We start from the raw sequence: 14,243 nt of genomic DNA, 5'->3' as shown, positions 1-14,243 counted from the left end.
TTCCACCGCGTCCCGCCCACGGTGGGGCGGGGGGTGGCGCAGTGCCCAGCACCATCGTTTCGGGTCAACAGACTAAGCCGGGAGGATATTCCACAGGGGCATGTTGGAGCTATAATAAGGGGTACTGTTCCAGGTACCCCTGTAAGTTCAAGCATGAGTGCTCGAAATGCGGCGGAAAACATGCTCTCACTCAGTGTCTCACACTTGCCACGCCGTCGGAACAGTGGAGGAACGCCCGAGGGCGGGGCCACCCTGGTCAGAAGGGCGCCTACACCAGTTAGGGTGGAGGCGATGGCCCCGTGGCTCTCGTGCTACCCGGATCAGGAGGCGGCGGCGCGACTTTTCTGGGGTTTCACAGAGGGTTTCCGAGTGGGCTATCAGGGCCCCAGGGAGCGACGTTGGGCTGACAACTTGCGCTCTGCAAAGGAGTTGCCTGATGTGGTGGGCGCTAAGCTAAGGAAGGAGGTTGAGGAAGGAAGGGTGGCTGGCCCGTTTACTGACTGGCCTTTGGACGATCTGATCATCTCTCTGTTGGGTGTGGTGCCGAAGAAGGAGGAAGGGGAGTTTAGGATGATACACCATTTGTCGTGGCCGGAGGGGCAGTCAGTGAACGATTTCATTGCAGAGGAAGATTCTAGGGTGCTCTATGCGTCGGTGGACGATGCGATCCGTCTGGTGAGGGTGTGTGGTGCTGGAGCTGAGTTGGCGAAATGTGACATCAAGTCAGCCTTCCGCCTGCTGCCCATTCATCCGGCGGATTTCTCGCTCTTAGGAATGCAGTTCGGAGGGGCCATCTACGTGGACAAAGTTTTGCCCATGGGGTGCGCCATCTCCTGTGCGCTGTTTGAACTATTTAGCACTTTCCTGCAGTGGGCCATGGTGGGAGTCAGTGGGTGCCGTGAGGTTACCCACTACTTGGATGATTTCCTCTTCCTGGGGAGGGCGGCTTCCGGGGATTGCGGCAGGGCCCTGTCGCGATTCCAAGAACTGGCCCTTCATTTCGGTGTGCCTCTGGCACCGGAGAAGACGGCTGGTCCCAGCTGTTGTTTGACATTCCTGGGGATCGAGCTGGACTCAGTGCAGTGGCTAGCGCGCCTTCCCGCGGCCAAAGTGGCGGAAATCCTGGCTTGTTTGGAATGGGCGGTTGAGGAAAAGCGGATCCCTTTGAGGGCGGTTCAGAAACTCCTTGGTTTCCTTAACTTTGCTTGTAGAGTGGTGAGAGCAGGGCGGACGTTCTGTAGGCGGCTCGGCATGGCCATGTCGGGGGCAGTACTCCCACATCACAGGGTCAGGGTTTCCATGGGAGTGCGCGCTGATCTAAGGACCTGGATTGCATTCCTGAAGGAGTTCAATGGTGTGCCACTGGAATGTGACGAGGAGAGGGCGGTCTGGCAATGCCAAATTTTCTCTGATGCGGCTGGGTCAGCGGGGTTTGGTGTTTTCTGGGACGGGAGGTGGTGTGCGGAGAGCTGGCCGGCTCACTGGCTCACCCAGGGACGGAGCATTGCTTTCATGGAGTTTTTTCCTCTGCTGGTGGCCTTGGAGGTGTGGGGGGGGGGGAATTCAGGAACAGATCTGTGCTTTTCCATGTGGACAACATGACGGTGGTGGACCTGGTGAATCGTCAGAGGGCGAGGGACCTGAGAGTGCTGCGTCTGTTGCGGAGGTTCATGTTGGCTTGTCTGTGGTTGAATGTGGTGTTTCGGGCGAAGCATGTCCCTGGGGCGAATAATGACATTGCGGATGCTTTGTCTCCTTCACAGTGGCAGCGGTTCAGGCACCTGGCGCCAGGAGCGGATGCGTGCAAGACCGAGCTGCCAGCCGGCATCTGGGCCTTGGGGGAGTGAGGATGATTGGCCTGGTGGAGGGGTCTGTTGCAGACACGACAAGGAGGACGTATCGCTTGGCATGGTCTGAATTCAGTGTTTTCATGGGTTGGGGGCAGGATGGTGTTGTTTGTGTGGAGTCTGTGGTGAAACAGGGACTGAGACGTTTTGTGCTGGACTGTATTGACAGGGGCTTGACTGCGGCTACGATTTCTGGTAAATTGGCGGGGATATCCTTTTACTGTGCCTTGTTTCTGGGTTTTGACCCGACCAAAGATGTGATTGTGAGCAGGATGTTGCGTGGTTGGGGTAGGGAATGCAGGAGTGGGGGGGGGGGTAGGCTGCGGGAGGCGGTTACTTTTGAGTTGTTGGTTCGGCTGGTTGGGGTGTTGCCGGACTGTTGTTATGACCTGTTTGAGGTTGGCCTTTTCCGTTTGTGCATGGTGTGGATGTTTTTTGGGGCGTTTAGGGTGTCTGAGCTGCTGGGTACGAGGGGCATGGCTGGCAGGTTGTTTGAAGACGTCCGGGTGGACGGTGGTCGCCTGGGTATTTGGTTGCGGTGCTCGAAGACTGATCAGTTGGGCAGAGGTAAGTGGGTATGGTTGAATGAGACGGAGGGCGGGCCTGTGTGCCCTGTGTTTGAATGGCGGACTTTCCTGGGGACGGCGAGTGTGGCGCGTGGGGAGATCTTTTGTCACGCTTCAGGCGCGAGGTTGACGGCGGGCCAATTGTTGGCGGTGTTGCGCAAGGCTTTGCGGCGATTGGGGCTGGATGCGTCTGGTTTCGGGACTCACTCCTTTAGAATTGGGGCTGCGACAGCTGCGGCCCGGTTGGGGTGGTCTTGGGACAGGATTCGGCGGATTGGGCGCTGGAAGTCCCGTTGTTGTGAGAGGTATGTGAGGAAATGAGATGGTCCCAGGTAGGGTGTTGGTTGTTTCATGGTTGTTGTTCTTGTTCTAACATCTTTTTCTTCGTAGGTTGCGTGGGTGGACCGGGAAAAAAGACGGTGACTTGGATTGTTGGGCACTCCTTCGTGCATTGGGCGTCCAAATATGCTGAGCGACAGGTTTACGGCCGTAACCTGGGACTGAAAGGACACTTGCACGAGGTACAATGGTGGGGCAAGGGCGGCATGCGATGGGGGGGCACTACTGCCCCGGCTCGCCAAGATGGTCCCGCAGAGGGGATGCCCTGATTTGCTGATAATACATCTTGGCGAAAATGATCTGGTGCAGCTGTCTGGTTTGGCGCTTTTACAGCTCATGCAGAGGGATTTGGAGGTGCTGAAATCTAGGCTTGCGGGGACCTGCATTGCCTGGACTGAGTTAGTCCCCAGGAAAGTGTGGAGAGGGGCGATGAAACATGGGGTGATCGAAAAGGCACGACGGAAGCTCAACAGGGCAATGAGACTATACTGTACTGACAAGGACATTAAAGTGATTGCTCATGGAGGGATTCGACTGGAGGAACCTTTGGCTTTTAGGGACGAGGGAGTGCACTTGTCACAGCTGGGCAATGCTTGGTACATGATGGAGATGCGTGACGTTGTGAGCAAATTGTGGAATGGGAATATCTGGTGTGTCAGGGAATGATTGCGGATGTGATGGTGCGGGCGGCCTAACCTAGGTCGGGGGGGTGGGGCAGGGAACCGCCCTACAGGGGGTTCCCTGGTTGGCGGTACTTGGAAGGGACAGGGGGGTCAAGAGCGGGCACACCCATCCCTTGGGGGGGGGAGTTCGAAGGGCGGATAGAGGCATGACTGGAAGGACGCAAGGAGCGGGCTGGATGACAAGTGACTGATGGGCAGGAATAAGGTATGATGGAGCTTGTAGGGCTTTGTAATGAGGTGGAACGAATGAGGGGGGAGTATGAGTGGGGGGTTTGATGTTATTTACTTGTTGATGTTTATGGTTTGTACAGATTACGCAGCCTGGTCTAATAAATGGCCTTTTACGCGTACACACTGCGTGGTCTGTTTATTGCGCGATGCCGGGCCCCGGGGGAAGCACAGTCGCAGACTAGTCTTCCCCCGGGGTCTTTCGCGCATGATAGGACAGGCAGGGGAAGGGGAGGAGTTAGGGGGTGGGTATATAGGCGCAGGGGAGGAAGGGAACTTCCTCTTCCTGCGCCTGGCACCATAGGGAGGGAAAAGAAAGGCCACCCACCCACCCGGCAGTTGGAGGTGCGGTTTTGGGTAGGTCCTAGGCGTTGCCAGTTTAGGCCAGAGCTGCTTTAGGCGGTACTTGGAAGGGACAGGGGGGTCAAGAGCGGGCACACCCATCCCTTGGGGGGGGGAGTTCGAAGGGCGGATAGAGGCATGACTGGAAGGACGCAAGGAGCGGGCTGGATGACAAGTGACTGATGGGCAGGAATAAGGTATGATGGAGCTTGTATGGCTTTGTGATGAGGCAGGAACGGGTGAAACGAATGAGGGGGGAGTATGAGTGGGGGGTTTGATGTTATTTACTTGTTGATGTTTATGGTTTGTACAGATTACGCAGCCTGGTCTAATAAATGGCCTTTTACGCTTACACACTGCGTGGTCTGTTTATTGCGCGATCTCCCATGCGACAATTGTAATGTCCATATGGGTTATCGCTTTCACCAGAGAAAAGGCAGTTTAATGCTTCTCAAGCATTGTAGATATTAGTACAAAATGATCTTGCCTTGTAGAGCAGCGGGGATACCCCTAAAATAACACGAGCACCAAATATTATTTAAAAAGAGCATTTTTGCATACGGTATATTTCAGTCATTGAGTGCACTCTTTCTGCATGCGGCGCTTTTTGCTGTAAACTACATGAGATCTGCCCTCATAACTATTTCCTGTCACACCATGACCGAAGCTGATAGATTGCCCTCTTCATTGACAAAAAAAATTCCTATCAGCTGGGCCAGTGGGCGACTGTTGCCCTCGCCTTCGGGGATCGCCACGGGAAGATTAAGTACCCCTGCAGGCATGCAGGGGAGGAGGGCGCAGGAAACAAACCAGCACAAAGAATCAACGTCAATCACCGCAGCCTTCATTTAAAGGCACAGGCACACATAAGTGGGTCGGGGATAGGAAGAGATTGACACAACATTTAAACACAAGCATTGGCCGCGCGGCAGTATAGCCGCGCGGCAGTGAAAGTGGCAGCAGGGGGGAGCTCCTTTCGGGAGCCTGCGACAATATGGCGCCACCATATGGCGCCACGCGCTCCCGAAAGGAAATCGCCAAGATATGCACACGTTGCATTGCAAGAAATGCAACGAGTGCACGTCTTTGCCCCCAAAGCTGTGGCGATGGCTACAGGTCTCTCTCCTACGAGACCTAAAAAAGTGCAAAAGTTAAGGCCTGACAAACCTCAGTTTGACATCTCAGAAATGGGCACTCGGCATCCAGAATTAACTCTTGACGAATGAAGCTCTTATTACTGATCTGCACAGAGAACTTCACACTACCCCGTAGGCCTCCAGGGCAAGCTATCTCCAGGGGGCTGAGAGGGGTTGTGATGGATGTTCTGAAAAAAAGACAAGAAAATGATTCAATAAAAGGTGAAACAGGCGTGATATGCACATGGACACTCTGGCCTGATTACTTTTTGTGAGATAGAACCACATCTTTTGAGAAATGAATTTCACTAATGGTATCATTTCAAGACAAGTCCCTCAGCCCCGCCCCCGCTGCGGGTGTGAGGCAGATGGGCAGCTTATGTAGTGTTCCGACTGGGCTCTTGAGATCCTATACTGGAAACCAGATTTGTAATGTCACAAAAACATGAAATCAACTAGGAAAACTAGCAAGCCTGCCCTGACATGAACAGTAGATCCCATTGACTGAGCATGACTGTACACCAGTGACTGCCTTCCCCAGATTGTAGGGACCTAGGATGCATGCATAGCTTCCTAAGGTCTAAGCTGTAGAACACTCTTCCAATTCAACTCAGATCCATTCACAGCCATCTTGCGTTTATGAAACCAACCAAGACTTAGTTGTAGTTAAAGGTAAATAGTAGCAATACTATGACCTTGTTACCTCATGATACCACATCAAACCTCCTAGTAACAGCATGAAATCATCACACTAGTTATCTCATACTTTAGTGGGAAGAAGGGTTAGTTGGAAGCTAACAACTACTGGTTAAAATCCAGGAAGGGTTCACTCAGCTATTAAAAAATCAGCAAAGACCAAACATGAATGAAAAATGATCTGAAAATCATGCAGTGAGACTGTTCTGAGTCAATGGTTTTAGCATCTGTGCAAATGGGTTATGGCAGAAGGCGATATTAGAGACACTGCAAGATGATGATGTTTTAAAAAGGAAGGTGGAGTAAATATATGTCTTGTAGCTTCAAACTCTTGACTTTCCAACGGACAGATTACAATTATCAAGCTAAAATGAACATCACTAGTTAGGTAATAATAACATCATTAATACCCGAGAAACAACAGATTTAAGTGAACACATTATAAGGGAATGCTACTCGTTTACAATCCTAGCCCTCCATCATGGAACTATTTTTTGAGGTCATCAACATGAAACATTTACATGTTCCGTAATCCCTTTTACAAGAGAAAAATGTTCTACCAAAAAAACTAAAACATAAGAAACTGTTTGTTTTAACTAATGCCTATAACTACAACATCATCTGAACAGTGTTAAATTTGCTTTCTATGAAGAGGCAAAATACAATGAGAAATTAAACTAGCTCATAGAATTAATTTTTAAATGCAAAAAATTAAAGGAAACGTTAAAGAATTGTACAACATCGACAGCAGCTTTAAAGAGCAAGAGAAGAACAATCCTCTAAGAGAGTCAGAAGCTTATTTGTTTCACAATGCTAAGCTGTGGCAGTCGAGCCCTCAGTTCATTTTAACACGATGGGAGAATCCTAATCCTTAAATCAATACTACGGTACTGGAAAGTGGGCTCCTTAAGACTCCAAAGAAGATTCCTTAATAGACAACTAGGATTACTAGCAAGTAAATTCACCTTTTCTACAACCTTCGTTGATCATCTAAAAACACAAGAATTGCAATTCAACTCCCTAACAATGAGCTCATTAAGACAGCAAGCACTGATAAAAGTACAGAAGAAACTAGAGATGCAGATTTGCCAATCTCACCAAAGGCAACATTTCTCAACTGAGTAGCAGATTTGGTCCTAGTGAACTGAACTTTTTGTTTTCCTGGAAGGATATTTGTTAGCAACTGATGGTTACACACAAAACAATCCATCTCACAATGGATTATTTTAATGTTAGTGATGATTCACAAACTGTTGTATGCATTTTGTATTCTCTTTCATCTTATCTATGTGATATCATGAAAGCCACCACATCCACGATTTGAAGAGATATGGCTGATTCAAATGGGAATTGGGCACTACTTTTGAGAAGGAGATTGGAACCCTCCTGATAACCATCTTAACCTTCTGAAAGGTTTCTTGTGACATTCTGCTTAAGATGTCCCCTTCCACATTTTGACCACCTGAAAGGTGCTCGGCTGTAATCATGGTTTTCGAACTTCAATCTACAGGGTCCCAAACTTTGTACCATCAGAACTACTCTTTGACTGTTCCATCTCTGCTGCGTTGTCTATCTAGACAAGGGCAGAACGGACGTGAAAGATGGGTACATGGACTTCAAGGTCAGATGAGAAATTTAATGACTAGAAGTTCCGGGGTTGGAGTGTTCCATGCGTTCATGCAGAGGTAAAAGAAAGTAGAAAGAAGCCCTTTTGTTGATTTTGTGGGTGGTATCACCACAGGAGTGGTCGTAAAGTTAGTGGAGATCAAATTAGCTGTCAGTTCAGTCAGTTCAATTAGTCTTTATTCGATTATAAACAATCATGAAAGACACAAGTACAAAACACCATTAAAACAAATTTGTCTTAATAAAACATATAAAAACGTCAAATAAGACTCATTAACATCCATTTGCATATCTAGTTCCAAATACATATAGGGGAACTTATGTCATCAAAAATAGATAAGATCATACTGTAAGATGGAACTTCAATTGGGTGTGATAAAAGTAGGCACAGGTTATGAGCATTTAGTAACTTAGTTAAGTTGGAGACAACACTAAAGCTCAAAGACACCTATTATAAGATGGCAAAAAGGTTTCAAAATACATATATGGTTACATAATGCCCTGCATCCTAATCCTTCTAATGGTCCAAGTCCAGTTCCAGAAGCAACAACTAGGACGTCTCTGGTGTCAGACTTTAAGATGCGCAAAGCCATTTGGGAGGATCTTCTTCCCATTTGTGCACAAGCTGGCTTAAGCCATTTCCTACGAGATGCCTTATAAGCAGGGCAAACAAAAAGTATGTGTAGCAAGATATCTTCCACACAAGAGCAAGTGTGGCAATATAAATCTAAATCAGTCCCCCAGTTTTTGGTGAACAATTTTATGGGGAGGCTTCTTTTAAATTGGTGGTAAAGCTTCCTGTCCCCAAAACTGGTGATGGTGTCCCAATAAGCCTCAAATCTATATTCCATTTTGTATTCCATAAAGAGGCCTGATAGGGAGTCTCCATTCACCTTGGAAAACATCTACTGCCAAACCAACTCCCTGTATAGAGCCTTAAACTCCATTTTTGAGGGGAAAGAATTCCCTTCAGGGTCCAGCCATAGATGGTTAAGGCCCATGTCCGATAGAGTTACCTTAATCTTACGTAACCATGGAATTTTATTGGATTTATCTGTATCTTTGATATACTTAAGTGCCTGCGCATAAGGAGCCAACTCAGGGGTAGTCCAAAGCCGTCGCCAATAGGCAAGAGGTCTAAAACCTGCTGCCTCTTCAAAAAACATACACCCCAGATCCATCAATAACGGCCTTAGTGGAGTGGACTGCGGGAGACCAGTCAGAGCCCTTGGAAACTTATTCTGTGCTTGGACTAGATGTGATGAATTTTCGAATCCCCAAAGTTCGGCTCTGTAAATTATTGAAGCTTTGACCTTGCCTTGATAAATAGCCATAACCGGAGCGACTGGTTTAGTGAGTGACATGTTCTTTTAGGAGGTCCCCCACTAATTGGGTATGCTTTACCATCAGTAAATCCATCTGTGGCTTCCAATTTAGTTTTTTGCCTATTGTAACCCCTAAGTATGTAAAAGAATCGGTTTGTTCAAGGGGCACATTATTTATTTCTACTCTTGCTTTGACCGATTTACTTCTGTGCAAGACCATGAACTTAGTCTTGTCAACGTTGACTACGATCAAATTAGCATATCATCTCAGCACTGGCTCAACTGGTTCTCCAGAATCTCATGTAGAATTCTTATACATAGACTGGAATTTAGATTTGCAACATATACGTATTACTATTGCATTGTACCGTATTGTGGCATTTTCATAGCACTTTCCTATCTATTTTTGATTCGAAATGAAAGTATTCAATGTCATTCATCCCAGTAGGGTAGATACCCAAAAAATGTGGAATAAGGATTTGAATGAAGGAATATTCACTGTTTTCCAGGATGGCTCCAAGATGGTGGATGTTTTCATAATGGAATTGGAGTGGACAAGAGGAGGAGTGCCTGGAGTCAGAGATCTAGCAGCAGTTTTTGTCTGAAAGTCTCTCTGACATAAAGAAGTATTTATTATTCAAGTGTTCACATATGGGTTAATAAGTGTTTATAGCATGTGTAACTGCAGATCATATGCTATGCACACTACTGTCATCTGGGATAAGAATATTAAATGATTTTTCTTCAAAGAAAGAGTTTCTGTTTTGAGGTCACTGATAAATCCCCTGATACTCACAATGCACCAGGACACACACTTCACCTCAGATTGTGTTTTCACTGCCATTGTACTTGAACATGCTTTGAGTTTTCCATTATCATTGCAAATAGAAATACTTCAAGGCTGGACAACCAGGATGATAAGGATTGACATGACTGACTGTAATATCATTCACTGAGTTAAAAAATCAGGAGTTGGTTGCATGAGACTAACTCGTTTGACGGATGAGATTATGCAGAATATGACGCATGAGTTTTGACCTTCTTGCGAAAACCAGCGCTAGGTCTGTAACCTCCGTTTACTAAAAGACTGAACAAATCTTGCCTGTTACGTGTGCAATACCTTTTGGTTCTAGAAAACTATCCAGCACTGACAAGACAGCTGGTGGGTGCCTTATTCCGAGATGCGGTACCAGGACACTACTGGGTGGATGTCTGGCCAGGAGGAGCAAGGAGGCACGAAGGAGGTCAAGGGCTTCTAGTCTGATGACAAAACTGGAGACAGGTCTAGTACACCACAGGAACAAAGGGAGTGGAGTCCACTTTTATATCTGCAGAAAACGCCAACTTAGGACAAGCTGAATCACTAGGACCCCTGACAAAACCCACACCGAGGACAAAGACTGTGCCATGAATCTCAGGGGTCAACACTGAGGACTGACCACAGCACCTCTGGCCACAAAACTCATTCTGAGGCTCCACCATGTGACGGTTGATGTTGTACATGGCCCCGACTCCAAGGAGAGGAATGGGCCTGTAAGTGTCATGTCTTGTCCAAAGAACCAGTCTGGAAAAGGCTTGGCAGTCAGCACCACTCACAGTATTCAAGAGAAGTTGACAAATGTACCCTCAACAACAGAGGAAGCCCGAGGTTGAGGGAAAGATTCTTGGAGCCAAGATGAGTCTATAGTGCTTTAATGTTGAAACTGGCATCAAAGCCAAGCAACTCTTCAGCATTCGGCACACAAGCGCTTCGCCGAACAGGATGCCAGATGTAGGGCGAAGAACAATACACATTGATTCAGACATGGATGATACCATTGCCAGACCACCACAAGACACAGCAATCGTTCTTGAAAAACTCTGACATTTGAGTAGGCCGTTTCCGAAGAGATTAGACATTTTCCAAAACGTAAGAAAATAAAGCCTGATACTGCAACTACCTTACTACCACCAATGTAACCACAGTCAGTACATATTCAGACTCTGACGAGGTTCCTTCCTATGAGCCATCACACACATATACCAGTAGCCAGGCCAACTGACCAACAGGAAGGCACTCAGAGTGACACAGCCTTAGAGCAGTAACCAGTTAAAGCCTCTCCACCTGATAACACTTCTCTCTTCTATGCACTCACTGTTAAGATGGCGGCACAACAGAGGGTTCCTCTTAATGCATAAGGGGAAGAGGATGACGTTCTAATACAGACTTTATTAAACACGGCGAACACCAAGTTTTCACCAATGTTAAAGATAATGTTAATGGGATGCTTTAAGGACACTGCAGACTAAGGTAGTTACACCATATGTCAAGAAAAAGTTCAAACCAGCACCACAAGACCAGCTTTCTATCTGTGAGCATGTACGCCCTGACTCTGGGTGGTACATACTACTAGGAAGAGGTTCTTATGCAGGAAACAGGCAACATCCTGCCTCTGATAAAGAAACTAAGAAGATCGATTTGGAAGCAATGCAGTTTGCATTAGGGTCTGCTATAGATTGGAAAGTAGGAGGATCCTGCGCAGTAGAGCTGAGAGTTAAGCACAAACTGAAAAGTTCACTGTCCTGGTTATTTTTAGACCCCCGGAAGCAGGTGCCCATCAACATAGGATTCCTTCTTCACAGGTTTTGGAGTGCTCATGGGTAACCTAACAATTCAGAGACAATGGACTCTTCAGAAGCAGAGTGTATGCATAAATATGTTGGAGCTCCTGGCAGTCAAGCTTCTCTTTCAGGCTTTTTTCAAGCAGTACTTCATCACAGAGTTGTCCTAATTCGTGGAAATATGACTAGAATGCACTGCGTGCAAAAACAGTTTTTTAAAAATTATTTTACAACATAAACATATAATCATCACGCCTTGTCGTTACAGGGTTGCAGCTAACAAAGGTTATGAAGCCGGTGGTACATTTACACAGTATATATCCTTGCTTGCCCCCCTATCCACTGTCACCGTAAGAGAGTAGTGTGGGAAAGGAAGAAGGGGAAAGGATAGGAATTAAAGTAGAAGCATACAGGGTTTTATGTTCTGCGCGACAGGTTTTTGCGCCCTGTGTGGGTGGGGTGCAGAGCCATTTGTTGGAGTAGATAGTACTTATTCATGGCGGCTCGTATGGGTCTAGGAGCTTGTTCAAGGCCGACCACCTCCCCCTGCTGGGTTGTCTCCATGGTGAGTTTCGCAGGGCGATGTTGTCAGTGCCTCAGAGGAAAGTCACCCAGTTGAGCCACCCCTTGAACGTTGTCTTGGAAGTGTCCTTCCATTTGGTGAGTACTATTTTGAATGCTGCTGTTAGTAGGAGATCCAGCAGGTTTCTATCTTGCTGTGAGTGTAGCTCTGTTGTCATGAAAGCAGTGGCAAGTGTGGCGAAATCAGCTTTTAGTGTGCATCCCAAGGTTTTGTTAATGAAGGTGAATATTTTTTCCCAGAATTTTTTTACTTTGGGGCAGTGGAAGATAAGGTGTGCCAGGTCTCCATTAGCCTTGTCGCAGTTCCAGCACTTGTCGTTCTCCCTCAGGCCCAGAGTCACCAGACGAGCAGGGGACCAGTATGTTTTGTGTAGGAGCCAGAATTTAGTCTGCGCTAAACCCGGGGAGACTTTGTTTTGTGAGGGGGAGGCCCAGAGGAGGTCGCGTTCTTTCTCGCTGAGAGTAGAGCCGAGTTGCTCTTCCCAGTAAGTGATCATTTTGTCGTTGAGTTTGGAGGAGCTGGGGTGTAGTAATCTGTATAAATGTGATACCTGGTGGCCTATTCTGTTGATATTTGTCAAGTATTGGATGATTGAGGGTTTGTGCTTTCATAGTTTCGCTTTGGCCACGGCTGTTTTGATTTTAAGGAAGTTGTATAGTTCTATATCTGGTAGATTGTGATTTGTTTTTAGCATGCTTCCCCCCTCCTCCAGCTGCGCCGGGTATGAGATACCTAGGCTTTTCCATGTATCTATGGAGAGTGGTTTCCCCCTGTATTTTATCTTTGTGTTTGCCCAGAGTGATTCCCACATTAAGTTTCTCACGCTGTGCTCCATTTTTTGGTCTACCTTTAGAAGGGCATTTCTAGTATTTCTGAGTATTGGGTTTGCCACTTATGCCTGTTTGTTGATTGTAAGGAGCGCTATTGGATCCAGGTTGCATAGTATGTCTCTCTCTATACTAAGCCAAACCGGCGAATACTCCTGGCTAGGCAGGACCCAGTAGGCCCCCTGTTTTGCTAGAAACGCTGTTTGGAATGTTTTGAAGTCTGCCATATTTAGACCCCCCAGTTTCTTGTTTAGCCGTAGTCTTTTAAGGCATATTCTCGCTCTTTTCCCCCGCCAGAGGAAATTATTTATCATTACGTCCATTTTGCGATGGAACTCTTCCGAGAGTATGAGCTGGAGCATACCCGACAGGTAGTATACCATTTGGGGTGATCATCATTTTTATAGGCTCTACTCTCCCCCACCACGTCAGGAATTTAGGAGACCAGGCCTCCAGCAGTGTCTTTGTCTTTTGTATGAGTAGCTTTTCATTTTGGTTGAGTGTTGTTTTGAGGTCTTTGCCGAAATGTATGCCCAGGTATTTAATGAACTCAGTTTGCCAGGCTAGTCCCGAGTTACCCAATATCTCTCTAGTGGTGTGGATGTTTAGTGGCTTACATTCCGACTTGTCCTTGTTCAGCTTGTAGCCTGAGTGACTTGAATACTTCCCTATGGTCTCAATAAAGGCTGTGATGGAGAAGTTGGGGTACTCTGTGACTATGAGAATGTCGTCCGCATATGCAGCTAGTTTAACTGTGACCTCATTGATGGTGATCCCCTTCATCTCTTCGTTGGCCCCTATATCCCTGTGAGAAAGTGCCATCTTTCTTGCCTTGGAATGCCCCCACTTTTTTTCTGAACTGCTGATGTGCTTTGACTGAGTGTGCCCTGTGTCCCTGCCAATCAGGTACCTAGGGCCTGTGTTCCTTCCCTAAAAAGAAAAGCTATGCTGAAACAAAATACCCAATTGGCATCTCTGGCCACCTGTCAGCCCCTAGTAAATGGTACCCTAGGTACCCAGGGCATGGTGACCAGATAAGACCCCTGAGGGCTGCAGCACTTATTGTGCCACCCTCAGGGGCCCTGTACCCTGGCACCCACACACTGCCTTTGCAGGCTGAATGCCTAAGTACAGAACTAAAACAAGAGTCGACATGGCTCACATCCCTGTGTGCCATACCCACAGACCCCACTGCCCTGGCATACTTCAGTCACCCCTCTAGCTGGGTGCCCTATGCCAGAGGTGAGGGCACAGGTGCATGAGCCCTGTGCCCCTACAGTACCCTGGGCCATTCCTGGGCACTGTAAGTACAGTGATGCCATTTAAGAGTATAGGGTGCTGGGAGGTTGTCATTACGAACTCCACAGCACCATAATGGCTACACTGAAGACTGACAAGTTACCAAACTTCTCAGCACATTAAACCCGCACTGATGCCAGTGTGG

General features: G+C 47.4%; 1 protein-coding gene across 3 annotated transcripts in view; it reads right to left on the bottom strand.

Moving 5' to 3' along the window:
• The window catches only part of MAN2C1 (mannosidase alpha class 2C member 1), a 389,693-nt gene that overhangs the window by 40,531 nt on the left and 334,919 nt on the right, over window positions 1-14,243 (bottom strand). For all 3 annotated transcript variants that reach the window (XM_078685096.1, XM_078685097.1, XM_078685098.1), the window contains one exon: window positions 5,173-5,329. In XM_078685096.1, coding sequence (XP_078541222.1) covers window positions 5,173-5,329 — 157 coding nt within the window. The remainder of the gene's footprint in view (window positions 1-5,172; window positions 5,330-14,243) is intronic.

This window comes from Lissotriton helveticus, chromosome 3_2 (assembly GCF_964261635.1).
Source record: "Lissotriton helveticus chromosome 3_2, aLisHel1.1, whole genome shotgun sequence".
Taxonomy (NCBI): domain Eukaryota; kingdom Metazoa; phylum Chordata; class Amphibia; order Caudata; family Salamandridae; genus Lissotriton; species Lissotriton helveticus.
The sequence above is the reverse complement of the archived record's forward strand: the minus strand, read 5'-3'. Positions and strand labels throughout refer to the sequence as shown.